This window comes from Lissotriton helveticus, chromosome 12 (assembly GCF_964261635.1).
Source record: "Lissotriton helveticus chromosome 12, aLisHel1.1, whole genome shotgun sequence".
NCBI classification, from domain to species: Eukaryota; Metazoa; Chordata; class Amphibia; order Caudata; family Salamandridae; genus Lissotriton; species Lissotriton helveticus.
In genome coordinates, this window is record NC_136073.1 from 861,915,507 (window position 1) to 861,933,926 (window position 18,420).

The window sequence follows — 18,420 nt, forward strand, 5'->3', positions numbered from 1 at the left end:
ATTGTGTACAATTATTTTATTGTTCTCCCGCATAAAGTACACATTTTAGCAGCAATGTGCCGGTGTCAGGGTATTTGGAGCACTGCAGCAGTCTGCTCTGGTAGTGTGTTGAAATGTAGTTCTATGCTGTCCGGGTGTGGCGAGTACCACACTGATGTAGCTGGAAGGAATAATTCAGTAGAATTTGGTCCTAGACTCATGGTCGGACCTAAGGCGGAGCTGCCACCAGAAAAACATGCGGGCAGCACTCCACATTTCCAGATACAGGAACTGTGCGCTGTGCTTTATGAATATGTTTAGAGAATCTATCAATATATTTAGATGGTTTGTTTAAAGCGTTTCTGACAGCTTGTTGGACCTGGCCCTTTTTGCAGAGTTAACCCCAAACGTTTTGCCTTCCTCCTGTATTTTTCTGACTTCGTTTTTGCTGGCTGTAGGACTGGGCACTTTACCACTGCTGACCAGCGCTAAAGGTGAAGTGCTCCCTGTGTAAATTGTATTGGTGACTGAGTTATCCATGATTGTCATACTTGATTTACTAGTAAGTCCCTAGTAAAGTGCTCCAGGCATGCCCAGGACCTGTAAATTAGATGTTACTAGTGGGCATGCAGAACTGACTGGGAGACTTACATGAGTAGCCCTCTAAACAGGTCTCAGGCCTGCCCCTGCAGTGTCTGTGTGGCCCAAGGCAGCCCCATGGGCAGGGTATAGTGCATTTAAAGGGTAGGACATGTACCGGTGTTTTTGTACATGTCCTAATAGTAAAATACTGCTAAATTCATATTTTACTATTGCAAGGCCCATCTCTCCCACAGGCCAAAATGGGGATTACCTTTAAGTGTAACACCCGATCTGAAGCAGATAGAGATATGGGTTGGGGTCTCTGAACTCACAATTTGAAAATACATCTTTTTGTGCAGTTGTTTTTTTTAAATGGCGTGCTTATAAATGCCACTTTTAGAAAATGCTACAAAAGGGGGTGGTGATGGACGGAGCATCAGAAACAATCAAACACTCACACCCAGTCAAAAGATCTGGATTTGATCCATCACCGTTCTTTAGCCCACTCTGCCACCCCAGTTCAGACATGGCTATATGCAAATCAGTCTGACCCTGTCCCTCATGGGAACAGTCCAGCCCGAACTGCCAAGCCATGCCTTCCCTGGACCGGAAACAAGCTTCCGAGGACCGGTTTCTGGCATTCCAGCCGTCTTCAGCCCGGCTTGCTTGAATCCAGTGGCAAAGTGAGCAAGGGACTCACGTCTGAGCATACCCTGCCACACTTATAGCGGCCAAAAGCGGTACAAAAGGGGGTGGTGATGGACAGAGCATCAGAAACAATCAAACACTCACACCCAGTCAAAAGATCTGGGTTTGATCCATCACCGTTCTTTAGCCAACTCTGCCACCCCAGTTCAGACATGGCCATATGCAAATCAGTCTGACCCTGTGCCTCATGGGAACAGTCCAGCCCGAACTGCCAAGCCATGCCTTCCCTGGACCGGAAACAAGCTTCCGAGCTTCCGTCCATCACCACCCCCTTTTGTACCACTTTTAGAAAATGGGCAGTTTCTTGCTTAACCATTCTGTGCCTCTGCCCATCTGTAGAATCCACATCTGGGTTAGTATGGCAGTTGGGCATGGACTCTAGACAGTCACACAAACTGAGCTGAGGTGTGCCGTGCATATCCTGTTGGCCCATTACCAGGCTGTTGCTTCCGTAGCTAGAGTGGCGGGTGGAGTTGTCACTGACACCTGAATAGGGCTGTGCTTGTTCTCACTAAGCTGTTCTCATACCCCTGTAGTGTGTCTGGAGTCAGGTCAGGAAAAGGCAGGGTCTTGTGCACTACTGAGACTTTCCACTGACGTTTGCCTACTACAAAAGGCAGAAACTGGTATAAGTACTGGAGCTGTGGCACCATAACTTCTGGACTGAGGACATTCTGCCAGGAAGAAGAGAAGTGGTGCTGTCAGGAGAACTACCACTTTGCTATTTGCTTTACTGTGTTGGTCTGCTCCTTCTATCTTGGGCTGTGAAAGGACTGGATTCTGCTTTCTACCTCCTGCTTTTCCAAGTTTCTCCAACGGCTTGAGTTGAGATTGCCTCCTGTTAGAAGTCCCAGGGATATTAAACACTTCATCAACATTGGTTACCAGCACTGGGACTCTTCTGCTTTAAGTCCTGCCTTGCCAAATGGTGCTAAAACCAGTCCTGGGCCCTTTGAACTGACTGTTTGTGTTGCAACCTCTTGAAAAGCAAACCCGACGCCATCTCAGACGCTGCTGCCTATAACGAAGCCGTGGCCACTGCTTGTGAGGAGTACGATGCATTGCCCAAGACAGCATAGCTTCATGCTGTCATAGAAACCGCTGCCTGCACTGAAGCAGACAGTACCGCTCGTGAAGAGCACAATGCATTGCCTCGACGACATCGCAGCCCCTGGTGTACGGATGACAGCGCCACCGACTCTGACCTCATCTCCAACGCAGCTGCCTGCACCGAAGGCACTGCTTGTGAAGAGACCGACGCATCTCACATTGCAACCCCGGGTCTGCCATTGACAGCGCTTCCGCCGTGGTCACCGAACATGAAGAGGAGGACGCATCGACCGCAATGACATTCTAGTCCTGGCCCCGCCAGGGCTCCTGACTTCGACATCGCAGATCTTGATCCCCAGCACGTAGGACTCCAAGGGCTCAACAACTTCGGCCCGACTGCCGGAACCAATGCCCCATCTTTGGATTTCATCACATAGACCCTGAGGCCTCCTCACTTCCTAAGGTACTGTTTTGCGGGTCTGTCCAACGCCGTATCACTGAACTGTTGGATCTGTGCTGTTCACGACGCAGCAATAGCCCCGGTTGGCACTATCAACTTCAATAAACTGTATTCATATCTTTACTTGTGTAATTTGGATTTTTATCGTTTCTTTTACTCAGATAAATATTGACTATTTTTATAAACTGGTGTGGAGTCTTTTTATAGTGTTTTCACTGTGTTACTGTGTACATACCAATATTTTACACATTGCCTCCGAGATAGCCTGACGGCTCGTGCCAAGCTACCAAAGGTGTGAGCAGGGGTTATCTTAGCTGTGTAACTTACATACCTGGACAAGAATGAGGGTCTCTACTTGGACAGGGTACATACCAACTACTGACCCCCATTTCTAAGAGCTCTTATTGCGCAACACTTTTCTACAATATATATATATATATATATATATATATAGACTTTTTTTTAACAGTGCACTAATAGATTGCCATGGCAGGGAAATTAAGTAAATGAATCTCTCAATCAGTTTAACAATCCGAAAGTTTGCTTTGTGCAGACAATGGTGGTTTACAGGAAATGCCACCTTTGGATCCACAACATCAATTTACGTATGCCATATTGCGCAGGTTTCCTTTTGGTCAGGAGCTTTGCATTTTACTGTTATTTAGTTACTGACCCTGATGCAGCCCCTAATGAGTTCACTATAGGGCCGAAACTATAGTAAGCATTATTTACCCACTGTATGCATTTAGTATTTCTGAATGAGGTACTGATTTATGAAGTGTTAGCAGTTCCCAGGTGGAATATTTTGTGACGTTAGTGCACTATAATGATATGACATGGAGTTCGCATAGATCATTGTTCTGACAATGATCACAGAATTAACTTGAAAAGTTGATCAATTTTTTTTATTGCTGCCCTTCATGAACAGTATATTGTTTATTTTCTAATTTTCCTAAATCACATTGATTGAAGGCAAATCTGTTCACTTGTGGTTGAAAGTTGATTTAAGGTGCCAAGATCTCCATTACATAATGCTGATTACCCTAGTACCCCAGGTGTAAAAGTGTACATGATTTTCCACTCACAGACTACCTCACCTACATACCAAAGAATTTGCATAAGTAACCCACCTTAATGCTCTACTCACACAACCCTGTAGAGGCAAGACTCTACCCACCTGAGCTCATGTCATTTGATCTTTGGCTCTGCAGCGTCCTACAGTCTCACCTGTTCATTGGTATCAGTGCCCTACAGGTTTCTATTTTTCTCTCAATAGCCAATGAGTGCTAACAACACATGCCCTCGCCCTATCCGGAAAGTGTTTAGAAGAAGCAGAAAGTAGCAGGGATTCTGCTCAAGCCCTCACCCTAAATAAGGGGCCGATTATGATCGCGGACGGACTTGAGTCCGTCCGCGATCACAGAGGATGAGGGAACGTCCGCATGGGCTGCGGCGTTCCCTCCTGTGCTATTAGGATGTGACCGCCACCCTGGCGGTCACATCCTCTATTTTTAACATTGCGGCGGGTGCAGCTTCAAGCTGCACCCGCAGCAATGTTAAAAATGCACGCATTGCATTTGTATGTAGAAAGTGGCAGGCACCGCGCGGTGCCTGCCGCTTTCTGCATACAAATACAGGGGGGTACCATAGGTACCCCCCATGTGCACCCCCCCACCCCCCTTCACCTAGGGGGCCCGCAACGGGCCCCTGCAGTGAAGTTCCGTATGCTTTTCAACAGCGGTAAACCCGCCGCGGAAAAGCATATCTTGGCAGCAATCCTAATATGGCGGACGGTGTCTGAGAGACACCGCCACCATATTAGAGCTTTTCCGCCGCGGTTGTAAGCCAACCGCGGCGGAAAAGCGGCGGACGGAAACCAGGACCCACCAGCCACCTAATGTGGCGGTGGGTCTTTGGTGGGTCCGCTGCGGTTTTTCCGCATCCTCCGGGCCGGCGGTGGCTTCCGCCAGCCCGGAGGATGCGGAAATTTCGCAATCATAATAGGCCCCTAAATGCAAGCAATGAAAAGTATAAGAATGGTGTCAGTACTAGCAGGTAAAACATTCGGGAAGATACATAAGTTGCACCAGAAGACTGGTAGAGGAGGTAAAGTGACAAAAGACACTTGGACAGCAGGAATAGAGGGGTGAGTAGCCTTTACAACGCGGGCATTACCACGCGCATCAAAAGCAGAAACAAATCTAGAGGTTGTGAAGATAGGAAAGCGAACAACAGCTGAAAAACACAGAGTACCGACAAGACAAGGTCCGGCGAGTGATAGTAAACCACTCCTACAGCAATGTAATGAAAGACAGAGGTGCAGAACTTGCATAGCAGCCTGATACTGTATGAAGACTAAAGCCCTCAGACAGCATGGAGGAGACTCATGAAAATGCACAACTTGAGGATGACCTTACATAACCAGGCAAGCATGGAGAGAGGTGGAGGACGCATCAACGCTCACCATTTTTTCACTGAAGGACTTTACTTTTCATCTGACGCAACTGGTCATCAGCACACTAAATATTTCTCCAGATCTTTCTACCTGGCAGGATAAGCGGTTATATCAAGAAAGTGTCAGAGGAGAAAGATTTACATAATTGGGAGTGGAAATGTATTTCATTCTAGTATTTCCAAAGTAAACTAGTTCAGCTGTGGTTAAAAAGAAAAAAGTAGGAGAAACCTCAAAGCAGTAACAGCTGTGCCAAGAAGGCAATAAAAACACTCAAAGCAACAACAAATTGTTTCTCTAAAAGATCCCCTGTGGAATCAATCCTCACCTGAAGTAGTCACTGCAGGCAGCCAAAACAACTTTGTGAACCTGAAAAACTTCATTATTTATAGTAAGCACCACATCGAGGAGCTGGCCCTGTGCCCGGAGTGCTGCAAGTCCAAGCAGGAGGGTTGTGCTATGGTCAGGAGCTGAAAATGTGCATTTCAGGGCACTGTTCTTGTCAGCCATACTGAAATAAAACAAGAAAACAATTTAAAAACTCGTAAAGATTGTGTGACGCTTATAAGCAGGCTAATAAAAAGGAGTACAGTTACTGATGCATACTCTGCGACTATGCAACATGTATCTCCAACTGGAAGCATGCAAGTTTTAAAATCAATTTGATTATTGGTAGAGAGCTTATCAATATTTTGAAGGCTACAGCAAGAGAAGAAAAATAAGGTTGGTTTCAGTTACCAGTAGCTATAAATTCCACCCACATGCACCAAATAAATGGTATTTCAAGGAAAAATACATTTATTGAGGATTATACATAAATGTGATACCCAATGGCATTTCATGCGTGGTTAATTGTGTTTTTTAAAAGATAAAAATCGGGAAACCTGAAAAGTTCCGGTGTGTTGCGATCTACAAATAATGGAAAATGAAAAACGCTAACAGATAAATATGCTCCCTAAGGTTGCCATCGAGAGTCACGTGGTCGCTATAGTTTTTAAGTAAAGAAAAACTTCAATAGTAGAAAATTACCAAACTATTAAGCCGAAAAATGTGCAGTGAAACACATACTTGGAGAAACATGTTGCTGCTACATTACAGGACCAGGAAAAGAGTTCTGTGTTACCAACTTACTCGTGTAATGTTGGCTCAGTCAACATGCGCTTTCTGATGTGACAGGACACTAGACAGTTTTTATTCAGCCATGGTAAAATCCACATTGCTAATTGTTTGGGTGGCCAATGAGTTTGATGACAGTGACGTAAAGGAGGGAAGGAGAGAGGGCAAGAAGGTAAAGTGTAACAGAAGAAATGTTATGTAACCTAAATATAGAAGAGAACTGTTTTGCAGCAGAGATGGTGAGTAAAAAGGGAAAGAAGGAGTTATAAGGATGAAACATGGATGTGACGAAGAGAAAAGGCAGATAGTGCTCAAGATGTAGAAGTAATTAAACAAAGTAGTAGACCTGAGAAAAACAGGCAAGATTACCAGAGAAGCATGGAACACGAAGGAAAGTTTAGCAAAGGCCTCAAAAAGTCTACATTGATCAACACATGGCAATAGAGAAAGTATGAGAAAAGGGGGTAAGGAGAGCTGAGATAATAGAGGAGCCTGAGAAATCACAGAAGACTAAGACAATTTAACAAGGAAGAGCAAAGGGGTGAGTGTGTTAATAAGAGAGCTTGAGAAAGGCATTGAACACTATGAAGACTATGACATGCTAAATAATAAGATAGAAGCACAGTGAAATAAAGAGGGCAGGGATTTGCAAGACTACCTTAGAAAGGTACACAACACTAAGACAATGTACAAAAGAGAAAATGGACTGAGCAAAAAAGGCAGAAGTTAGAAGGAATGTCTGCGAAAGTGTTAGACGATATAAGACAATGTAAAAAAAGAAATAAGTCAGTTGAGTAACAAAACAAACAACGGTTCATAAGACATGTGGGTGGAGATGGAATATAAAGAGTGGCAGAACCATGTAATTGATGTATCTTACATTTAAAGCCTCCAAGAGTGCCATGTGAGCAATTGTTACACTCTAATTTAAGACGTGAAATAGTGAAAAGTACAAAATGAGGAATGACTTATAACTGAAATTCCCCAACTAGGGTTAGTTACACAACTACAACCACAAATAAGAAATATAACTGGAGGCCTCACTAATTAAATCACTGATGGGAAGTCATAACAGAACCTGTAGATTTAAGGCAGCAGATCAATGTTGTAAATTTGGTACTGCAGAACAGATGTCTTTAGAAACATTACCTACCAATGAAAGGCTTAATTTCCCTGACTGGGAACAGATGTTAATATTAAGACTGCACGAAGAGCAAAGGATGCAGTTCCAGTGACAGACAACGCATATGATCAAAGATATTACATGACGTTGTGGATCATAACTAGTTTTTTTTCAGTGAATTAATCAATTTATGATCACACTAGAACAACAAAGTTAGTTCACTTGAAATCACGTCTTGGAAGAAATATTGATTAGAATAAAGTTGCAGTCATTAGAGCTTGCCGATAGACCCCCACATGGAATGTCTCATCACAGTTCTCTGTGATTATCCACAAGTAGTTGGAGGTAGTAGGAGTCATCTAGTTAGGGAGATTGGGAGTACCGTCATCAATCGGTGGTGTTCCTGAACTGCTAAACTCGCAGTTCCCATGCCCCATTTAGAGGTGGGGGAGACACAGGGTTTCTGATGACAGAAGCTCATCTGGCTCCAGTTGGAAACCTCTGAGCACAGTGGAAGGGACAGTGGGGGATAGCCTTCCACGGATCACTTGCCGTGGGCCAGTCTTATGGCCACCCCGCTGAATAAGGCCTCTCGCCATGAGAACAAGGGTTCGGTCACCTGTGGAAGGAGTTATTTTTGTAGAACTTGGAATGTTTATCATGAAACAAATGCAGAAATTCACTGGAAAAAAAAGTTAAAGCTAACTATATCACGCACACCTGCCATGCAAACCATAATCGTGAACATAAAATGCAACTCAGTACACAAACACTCACGCAAGCCAATACTGGTGGAGTATAGAATACATTAATGCAGATTGGCCTTCAAATGTGACTTCTTCCGCAGCAGCCTTGCACTAGGGAGGGCCTGTCATAGAAGAGGAGGTTATGTGTTACACACAGATTTCAGTGCATCCCTCTGGGAATAAAAGATACAAAGGGATGACAACCCAACACTTCCTGGCATACTGCCAAGCAAAGTTTGAGATGGGGCAGGAGAAAGTGTGCAAAGCAGTCTGAGAGATATCTTTAGCTACTGAGTTCATTTGTCAAATAGAATTTTGAATTCCCAGAAGTTCTAAATAGTCACTTGTTTTCTTACTGTCAAATTATAAATACTAAAGCTTCTGTAGTTTACTTTTTATGGCCTGTATAGAGTTTAACATTACAGAAACTGACACACCTAGGAATGTGTACATGTTCACTTATTGCATGCAGTAGACAATTGTACACAAACAATGCTCTCCTTGCTGCTCTCGCTAACCATCTAGGAAATATGAACATTTAACTAAAGGGTTCCCAGAGCATACGGCCTCTAGATATTTTGTTGGTGAACTTTTCATTTTGTATGAATTCGTAATAACCTGTGGAACACTCACCCGCCTGCAGAAGTTTCTTCCTTTTCTGTGCTAGTGACTTTCAGTCCGCCTTATAATGGCCATAGAATACAGTAAGGAAAACCTTATTTGACCGCTCAAGTACCTCTGTAAAGCTCTACGTTCATAAAAAGACATAAAAATAATGCTCCTGAGGTTACCTTTTTGTTCTTGCTTTGTTGCATAAGGACGGCTTGTTTATCTTTGATCGCGACTAACAAGTCATTATAACTGAACAATGGCAAACAGCAAGAGGCTTATGCCTTGTGACCACTCTCAAACTGGGGATCTGAATACCCAAAGGCTTTCAAGAGAAAGTTATTTGTTACTGAAGAGGGACTAACAATGCTCTTTCTTACACAATGGGTAAAATCATTGCAAGCCTCCAAGAAGCTTTTCTGTGAGAAGCAGCTACACCAATTCACGAGTACTCTATAAAATATGTTGTTGTTTTACCTCTGAAGCCGAACAGTGGGTATCAGTGTTGCATCATCAGGTACTCGTCATCTGATTATTTTGTACGCTATTGGATCTTAATCCCAGGATGGGTCTCCTTCCAATCTGGAGTCCATGGAAGGCTAAAGTTAGGTTTGTGTTCATTTCCCCACCAGGTTTCTGAATTTATATTGTAATATTGCCTTGCTCAAATCAAGCCCATTCAATTCCACAACCTTTAATATCAGTTGTAATGTCTCAACAGTGTTCCCGCTACAACAATCTACCTGGTTAAGCAAGGAACGTTTTGTATCTGGGGGCAAGCCAAAGACAACAAACCTCTCTGAAACGTGGCACCTAAAAAAAAGAAATAATTTTAGAAAAACACTGCCCATTGACAAGATCATTCCAATGTGTTTGAGTTTTCAGGAGGTGAACCTGCTCAGAAGAGTTGTTCTTACTGCAGCTTAAAATTCTTCCTGCACCTCTATTTTTTAACTCCTGATTTAGGTAGATTTTAACAATTGTGAATCAGTCAGTCCTTTTGATTCTGGACCGTGGTCACTACATTTTATGTTTTACTTTATTGTGTGTCAGCACAGACAACAGTGTCTACTTTTATTTTTCTCTCTTCAGTACATATTGGGTACAACATCACAGCTTAAGTATTCCGCTCCCCCCCATTACGTCGATGTAAGGATTAAATATTCATAGTTTGAGAGGGTGGGAATGAGGTACTCATGACGCATGTGAAGGTCCTTGGCAGGGACAGTTGACATTACTTAAACATTTGGAGGTGCAAATTTAAAAGAATTTCAAGAATCAGAGGAATGAAGTGAGGGTGGATGGTTTTGAAATGGCCAAAAAGCAAATGGGGTTGCAGTATGGCAAAAGTGTGACCATGTTCATGGAGTGCTAGAAATGATTTATCAAGATCACAGAATTAAAATGAGACAATTCAGGAATACGACACCACACGGAGGTTATTTACAGCAATGTGCAATTATTAACGCATGAGTTATGAATACGTTGTTTGAGATTGGACTTTAATGGGAATGAAGAATAAAAAAAAGAAGCTGGCACATATCGGAGTATGATTTATTCTTAAGTGCAACAGTAAACACTGCCAAGGGGTAGAGAATTCAGAAAAAAACTGGTATTGTAAATTAGACTTACTGACACTAATGCCATAGTTAGGAAACCAGCATGAGAAAAACCGGAAAGTCAATGACACCAAAGTGGTGGCAATAATAATAATAATAATAATAATCTTTATTCGGCATATAAAGATAGGACCATAAAAGAGACATGTTAAGCTAAAAATACATCAAATATAAAAAAATGTCATAACAACAGCCAAGTGTACATTAAAATAGCGCAAAATCCATAAAATGTTGTTATCCCCTTTAGTCTCTTCATGATGGTGGCAAGAAGAACAAACACCTTATGCATCAAAGTTGTTAGATTTGGGGAATTCTACATATTGATAAAATATGTAAACTCGTGGAATAAAAGGGGGTATTTTGGCAAAGTATGCAAGAATGGATTGTGGGGGATGGGACTTTTCATAGAGGAGGAGGACAGTGTTTAAAGCAATAATTTCAATTTACAGATGGTGTAGAGTTTGAAGATAGACCGAAACAAAATAAATTCTCATCCATCTTATTTGCTGTGGATGGTGTGAATGTACAGATGAGTGACGACTCTTGTGCGTAATATAGGTGGTGAATTTTATAATAGATTTTTGATGAAGGAGACTTTGGAGGCTTTACAAGGTTACAAACTTTTCAGGACAATATTCTTTTATGGCAAAGACCACACAGAGCATGGCCATAATTTGAAGATTTTAAGTTTGTGGCTGACCCAGGTTTAACATTAAGGTAGGTCAAGTATACATTTTCCCACAGAATTGTTGAGTTTTGGGGACACACCATATAAATGAAGTCCAAAAAACCAAAAGTGGTCCAATTTAAAGCTGGCCTAAATTTGTTGAGAATTATGCATTTGAAAGGAGTTATTTCGTAAACTGTAGAAGAAAAATGCTAAGTTTAAGAGGGGTGTTAGCAGGATGCCGCCTTTGGGAAGGTGAAACAGAACACTGTCAGAGTACTATATGTTCTTGGTGTCTTAATCATTTTGGGAGTGGGGGAGAATGCAAAGGATGCCATTGCCCGCAAGCGATAAAAGGAAGGAGAGTACAAGGTTGCTGTTACTTTGAATGTCATGTGTGTTGGTGGTGAAGATGGTACTCAGTGCATTTCAGAGCAGGAATGGTTCAAGGAAATGAAGTTCAGTTTAGGATTGAAGGTGGTGATGGAGAATGTTGGGTCAAGTTAGCTTGATGAAAGAAAGCTTTTTAGTGAACTGAAATAATTTCCTCAAGGTGCTTTGGTAGTTGAGAATGGCATGATGATATGTGGGGATAAAACAGTTCTTCTGTATGGATTTAGGAAAGAATTTGTGGCCGGTTTCACGAAAACCTTTATGGATTTCTGCTACAAAGAGACATATTGGACAAGGGCTTTGGCAGCCATCAACGGATTCTTAAATGGATCCTTCAGTCAGTGATTGTGTTGTTGATATGAATAGTGGCAAATTGGCTAAAGTCTGGAAGGTTGAGGCCAAACCTTTTGATGTATCTAAAATCCTTGGATACAACTTATAATTGAGATAATTGGTCCTTTTGTGGTGTTGTCAACAGAAGGTACTATTCAGATGGCCAGCTTTCAGGAAGGTGCAAGAAGTGTTGCGGATGTGATTGTGGAGTGTCTTGATAACATTTTTCCCCAGGGAAGGTTTGCTACAAAGTAATGGTTTTCGATAACGCACCTCCATTTCATAGTTCTCATGTCAGGAAATCTTTAGTTTCGGCTGGTATTTACCCACAAAAGAGCATACGTGTTTCATCACGAAGCTAAACGACAGATATAGACATTTACTACTGTCATCAAGGACACCATGCAACTGGTGCACAGTAGTAGTGTTAATTTGAATAGAGCTCTCCAAATGATACTACTATTATCTTACAGGACTGCAGTTCATTTAGTAACAGGATGTTGTCTTTTCCGTTTTCTAAGAAGTCCTATACTTTGTTGTATCCTGCTGTTTAGAGGCAGATGTAGTGCGATGCAAGAAATCATGCATCAGCGTTCCCAATAAACAACGGGCGGTTGTTCCAGAGGAAAGCAAGGGTAAAGGGAGAAGAGTGTTAATTTTAGGGAGAGTGTTAAGTCAAAGTTTCCCCTTCCAAAAACTGTGGTGAAGAATTAAGTTTGCAGTAGAAGGGTTTAACTGGATCTCAAAGCCTCCACCAAGATCCAGGCAGGACAGAAGCTCTCCTTCAACTGTTTCTTAGATCCTCGGTATTCTGTATTATCTCTTTCTAATCTTTAACTTAGTAAGGAACAAGCCACAACACAAAGTATGTGTGTGCAGCAGCAGCTTTCCTCTAAGTGGCAATTTGAAAAGGCTGATAGGAATGTGTTACTGGACGTTGAAATTCCATTGGCATGGGAGAGGTTGGTGCTGGGAGTACACCATGATCTAATTTGGGATGTCCCAGTTCCCGCTGAAGTTGGTGCTGCTAGTTGTGCTGGTTGTTCTTGTTCCTCTGCGAGGAGAATGTGGTTCTGGTGGATGCTTGTTAGAGGTTCGGCATACAGCAGATTATTATTGTACAATGAAAAGAAATTTGACATGGTCATGTCCAAAAGTTTGGCTTGATGCAGTGATAAGTCTTTTATCAGTGCATTTGTAAACTGTGTGTAATTTTGTGTGTCTGTGATTTTATTGGAGGTTTATGGTTGTAGAGATCGTTCCCGTGTTTTTACGATTAACTGTATTCTTTTGGCATTTTTTCATAAAGGGTTCGTGAGGGAAACTGCGAAACTGTAACTAGGTATGTGTTGGATGGCATAGGGAATGGACTGGGGCTTCTGTCGGCGCAGATAGTTGAGGGAGTACAGAAAGGTGTTGTGCTAAAAGGGTGCAGTGTTCTCTCCGCTCTTGTGCACTTATTAAAATCCATGCAAATTTTACCATGAATCAGCATGTTTTTTTACAGTGTATGCACCACTTTCAGACGCGATCGAGATCGGTCATACACACCAGGATAAAATCAGAAGCAACAAAAATCCTTCCCTGCTTTTTAAAGGGGTGCCTTCCGCCTTTCGTATGAAGGCGCAATGTATAGCAACTAAGCTAGCACTTGAACTACACTGGTATCGGAAAGGCTCGCTTTTATGTGCAACTTGAGAACTGTACAGCAACACCACCAAATGTGTTGGATTTTAATGCAGCATACATGCCAAGAGTGCAGGATTAAGTCCCTTAGATCAGAGTCAAAGACACAAACGTTCCCTCAGGTAATTACCATAATATAGCCTAGCAAGGCACTCCATTTAGGTTTAGTACATTTTGCTCACATAGGAGTGCGCGTCAGAGGTGGATTTTACCCACGTGGCCAGGGGCAGTCACTGGAAAGGCGGAAACGTCAGGTTATTACATTTTAGAGCCAACAGAGGTCGCTGTGTGGCCAACAGAGTCCCAGCATTCCAGTTACTGGGATTTACTAATTCTCCTATAACGCATAACTACGTTCTGCTGCGGTGCCAGCTTTAAAAAAAAAAAGTTTTATTAAAACACCTTGTTTGAATTCTTTGAGATCTGAAACCACTACCCAGATAGCCAATCATTATCCAAACATAACCAATAAACCTTGAGGTACGAGTGAGCCTTCAATATATTTACAAAAGAGATTCTTATAACTAGTATATCCTGAGTTATAAGTAAGTCTTACATTTGTTTACAAAAGAAATTCTTAAAGCCGGAGTCCTACACTTAAACTTGATGCTACGTGCTTTTGAAGTGATTGGGTGGCCATGCAGATGGCAAAAAGGATTGTCATGTTTATGGAGTCAAGCCGTAAGGTCACATTTGCATTCTGAATCAAAGTTTGCTACAAAGTATTTGGGAAGCCACAAATACAGGGCATTCCCACAGTCCTACAGTCCTACTACTCAGAGGAGGTAGCAGTCCCATGTCCTTATTGTAAGCCCACAATCCCCGCGAGCAGCAACCTAGTTAGCTTTTCTCTTGCACTGATCAATTGTCGCTCCCTTCCGAGGCATACCACTGAAATCAACTTGCTCCTAGAGGAACGAGATTTCGATATTTTATTTTTAACTGAGACATGGCTGAATGATGACTCAGACCCTCATATAGTGCAAGCTCTCCCACCCAAGTATTCCATCGCCAGACAGGACCGCATGTCCGGTCGAGGAGGAGGTGTGGCGATTATCTATAAAAACAATCTCATATGTAGAACCTCGGATAGTCCACTCTTGGAATGTGAGAGTATTGGCTTCTCTATATCCTTTTCGCCTACCTGCACCTTCTCTGGGATCCTGGTTTATAGACCCCCAGGTGATTCTCATGACTTCTGCAACAATCTGTTAGATAAGATTTCCCTTTCCATCAGCAGGTCCCCCAATTTTACCATCTTGGGTGACCTTAACATTCACCTGGATGAAGTCAATGCCGTGTCATCGCAATGTCTACTGGATGCCCTGAGAGTGGTACAACTGGAACAAATTGTGACTAGTCCCACGCATACTGGCGGCCATCTATTAGACCACTTTTTTACTAATCTTAAAAACATAGAGTGTGGTCAGCCCAGTTTTGTACCATGGTCTGACCATGCACTACTGTCCTTTAGGTGGTCCCCAGTAACACAGACCCACAAGGCCGCCATTCTAAAGAAGGTCAGTCGAGTATGGTCTAGATTACCCGCTAAAAACTGGGAGGCAGCCCTGAAAAGCTGCCCGCCCGCCCCCCATGAGGATCCGGTTGTTGCCAATGAAGCCTTTGAGCATTGGATCAACTCCACACTAGACCCTATTCTGCCCAAAAAAGATCTATTGCACAGAGAGGGCCCCAACAAACAACCCTGGTACACCAAGGAACTTAAGGAACACAAACAACTGTGCAAACGTGCGGAAAGGAAGTGGAGAAAGAACTACGCAGTCGCCGCGAAAAACGAATACAGGTCATCCCTGAGATCATACAAAAACCTATTAAAAACAACACAGGCCGCCTACTACCAGAGCAAAATTGCGGAAGCAGCTAACGCCCCTAGGGAAATTTTTAAAATCTTTCAATCCCTAGTCAATACATCCAGGACTATTAGCCCTGTTTTGAACCCACAGAAACACTGTGAGGAGTTAGCTATCTTCTTCGAATCCAAGGTGTCGAATATCTACTCCGGCTTTGCACCAGTGATAGATTCCCCAGATAATTGGGAGAGCGGACAAAGGGGGGACCAGGAAGTAGACCCTAATCCAGTTGCAGATCTTAAAGTCCTCCCACCTCTGGATCTGGATGGAGTAGAAAGTCTCCTTGCTAATCTTAAATCAGGCTCCCCGTTAGATGCTGCACCTCCGGCAGTTCTGAAACAGGTAGCAGGGACAGTGTGCCCTGTGATAAGGCAGGTCATTAATGCATCTTTGGCCTCTGGTGTTGTGCCCCCCAATTGGAAGAAGGCTAAGGTCAGAGCCTTGCTAAAAAAACCTAGCTTGGATCCTGAAGACCTGGCCAATTACAGGCCCATTTCTCTTCTACCTACCATCAGCAAAATAGCTGAAAAACATGTCAACCAGGTTCTCTCGTCCTTTATTGAATCCACGGATGGATTACACTCCACCCAGACAGGGTTCAGAGCAAAACAAGGTACAGAGACAGCTCTGGTGGCGGTAGTGGAGGCAGTTAGGGGCATTGTTGATGCAGGAGGATGTGCTGCGGTGGTCCTGTTGGACCTCAGCGCAGCCTTCGATACTGTAAACCATTCTCTCTTGCTGCATCGGCTGCGTCTCACAGGGGTCTCCGGAGTGGCCATCAAATGGTTCCATTCTTTTCTATCAGAAAGAAGCTTTTCCGTCTTTGAGGGAGAGGTGTCATCCAGCCAGCTGCAACTGAATCATGGCGTTCCCCAGGGATCTTCCCTCAGCCCCACTCTATTTAATATCTATATGAGACCTTTGGCTGAGGTGGTTCTTCCCTGGGGAATCCAACTTGTTACCTACGCCGATGACACGCAGCTGGTTGTATCCTTGGTGAGGAACGATGCCCTAAATCAGGGGATCAATAATCTGACCCCGTGTCTCACCAAGGTTCTGGAATGGATGACCTCCTCCTGTTTGAAGCTAAATGGGACTAAAACTGACATTATGCTTCTGGGCTACAAAGCCCCAATTAATTTGGACCCTTGGTGGCCTCACTGCCTGGGACCCCCCCCAGCACCCAAGACTCACATAAAAAGCCTGGGGATCTGGCTAGATTCCTCCCTTGGTTTTCACTATCAGGCTAAAAAGGTAGCTGCAACCTGCTACGGGCTGTTGAGAGTCTTAAAAAAAGTCCTAGACCTCCTGCCATTCGAAGCCAGACGATTGCTGGTCCAGTCGCTGATCTTGTCGCGGCTGGATTATGCAAACGCCGTCTATATGGGAGCTCCAGTCGGCACCATAAAAATTCTGCAATCGGTGCAGAACTGTGCCGCTCGGCTGCTCATGAAAGTCCCCAAAAGATGCTCAGCGAAAGCCGCACTTCAACATCTCCACTGGCTACCCATCAAGGGAAGGATTACTTTCAAAACATTGTGCTTGGCGCATAAGTCCATCTATGGCGCTGGACCGCAGATTCTGGATCCTCTCTTCTGTCGCCATCGATCAGTGAGATCTCTGAGATCCAACCAGCGGAACTTGTTGGTAGTTCCCAGGATAAAGCTGGCGCGGATGGGTGGCCGCCGGCTCTCTGTGCATGCAGCTAAAGAATGGAACGCACTCCCAGATAACATCAGGCATGAGTCTAATCATCTCGCTTTCAGGAAGCGTTTAAAGACACACTTGTTTCAATAGTGTCTTCCTGTTCCCTTGGTCTTACAGCGCTGGGATGCTCAAGAGTAGCCATGCGCTATAGAAGAAGGTATTCATTCATTCATTCATTCTACTGGAAGGTGGTAGAGGTCATCATAAAGCATTCTGTGTGAGGCAGGGAAATATTTTCTTCAGAACTCTAGATTTAAAACAAACCTGCAGCCCTACTGGCTTTGCCAATTTCTTTTTGCAATACTGTGCAACATGGCTAAAAGGACAAAAAAGAAAAATTGTAAAAAAAAATGTTTTAAGTGTCATGATGTGGCCAAAGCATCATTTTGTAGGTGTGTGCATGTGTGCTGACGTGTGTGTTAATGTGTTTTTACGCATTTGCAACTACAAAAACCACATAGACACCATTTTTTATATTGAATGATTCCAGATGGATTGGTAACTAATAAATAAATGAGTAAGAAGTGGCATAAACTGTTCTTTTAAAGCACAGGAGTCAGAAGAAATTTGCTGGCTGGTCCTCCCGCTGTCCACAAAAAAATTCAAGCAACAAAAAAAAAATAAGACAGTGGCCTTAGGGGGTAACTAAGGAGTGGGTTGTAAGACGTACAATGGAGAGAAACACTGAGGGGCAGGTGGAGTAGCACAAGCAACAAAGTAACAGTGTGCGGGAGGCAAGGAATTTGGCGGGTGGGAAGCACGTGGAGTGCTTAAGCCGATAGAAAAAAGAGTTGATCTCTCTGGAAAGTTAGAAGCTACCCAGTTAGAGAGAATGTAAATAAAGAGCTGATGCTTCAGGAGAGAAACAAACGCAAGGTGAACAAACTGGGACAAGTAAAGCCATGGAATTTTACAGATCAGAAGATGGGTCTGAAATGTAAGGAGCAGGAGAAGAACTGCCTGCGAACATCATGTTTAAAAACAAATTGGAGCCTCTGTCATGATCATTTCCCTCAGGCGACCAACTTATCAGTCACTGTCGGGCTAGTGTCAGTAGAATCAGCGGTCCCCTGGACAGTGTTCAATAATGATACCAGCACTGCCTCTTTTCATCTCTTAGGGAAACACTCAACCTGAAGGTCAAGATCCCTACTGCGTAAATTAAATTCTTGCTTGCACAGTAGCAACCCAACCCAGGCGATTAGTAGAGGCAGGCAATGGAGATATTAGGCAGAGGACAGGTTGTGACACAGAGGTTCGGAGAAGGCTTCTTAAGCGAAGAAGGATTGATGACATTCATAAGGGTCATGAGATCCATA

The 18,420-nt window shown here is 43.4% G+C and overlaps 1 protein-coding gene across 2 annotated transcripts in view; it reads right to left on the minus strand.

The window, feature by feature from the left end:
- Positions 1 to 18,420, minus strand: part of KLHL26 (kelch like family member 26) — a 53,297-nt gene that overhangs the window by 18,892 nt on the left and 15,985 nt on the right. The window contains exons 1-2 of one of the 2 annotated variants that reach the window (XM_078668292.1): positions 8,248 to 8,268; positions 5,560 to 5,742 (exon numbers count right to left, since the gene is read on the minus strand). In XM_078668292.1, the coding sequence (XP_078524418.1) occupies positions 5,560 to 5,741 (182 nt within the window). In that variant the 5' untranslated portion in view covers position 5,742; positions 8,248 to 8,268. Of the gene's footprint in view, positions 1 to 5,559; positions 5,743 to 8,247; positions 8,269 to 18,420 lie in introns of those variants that run through there. The other variant, XM_078668293.1, reaches the window with a different exon arrangement.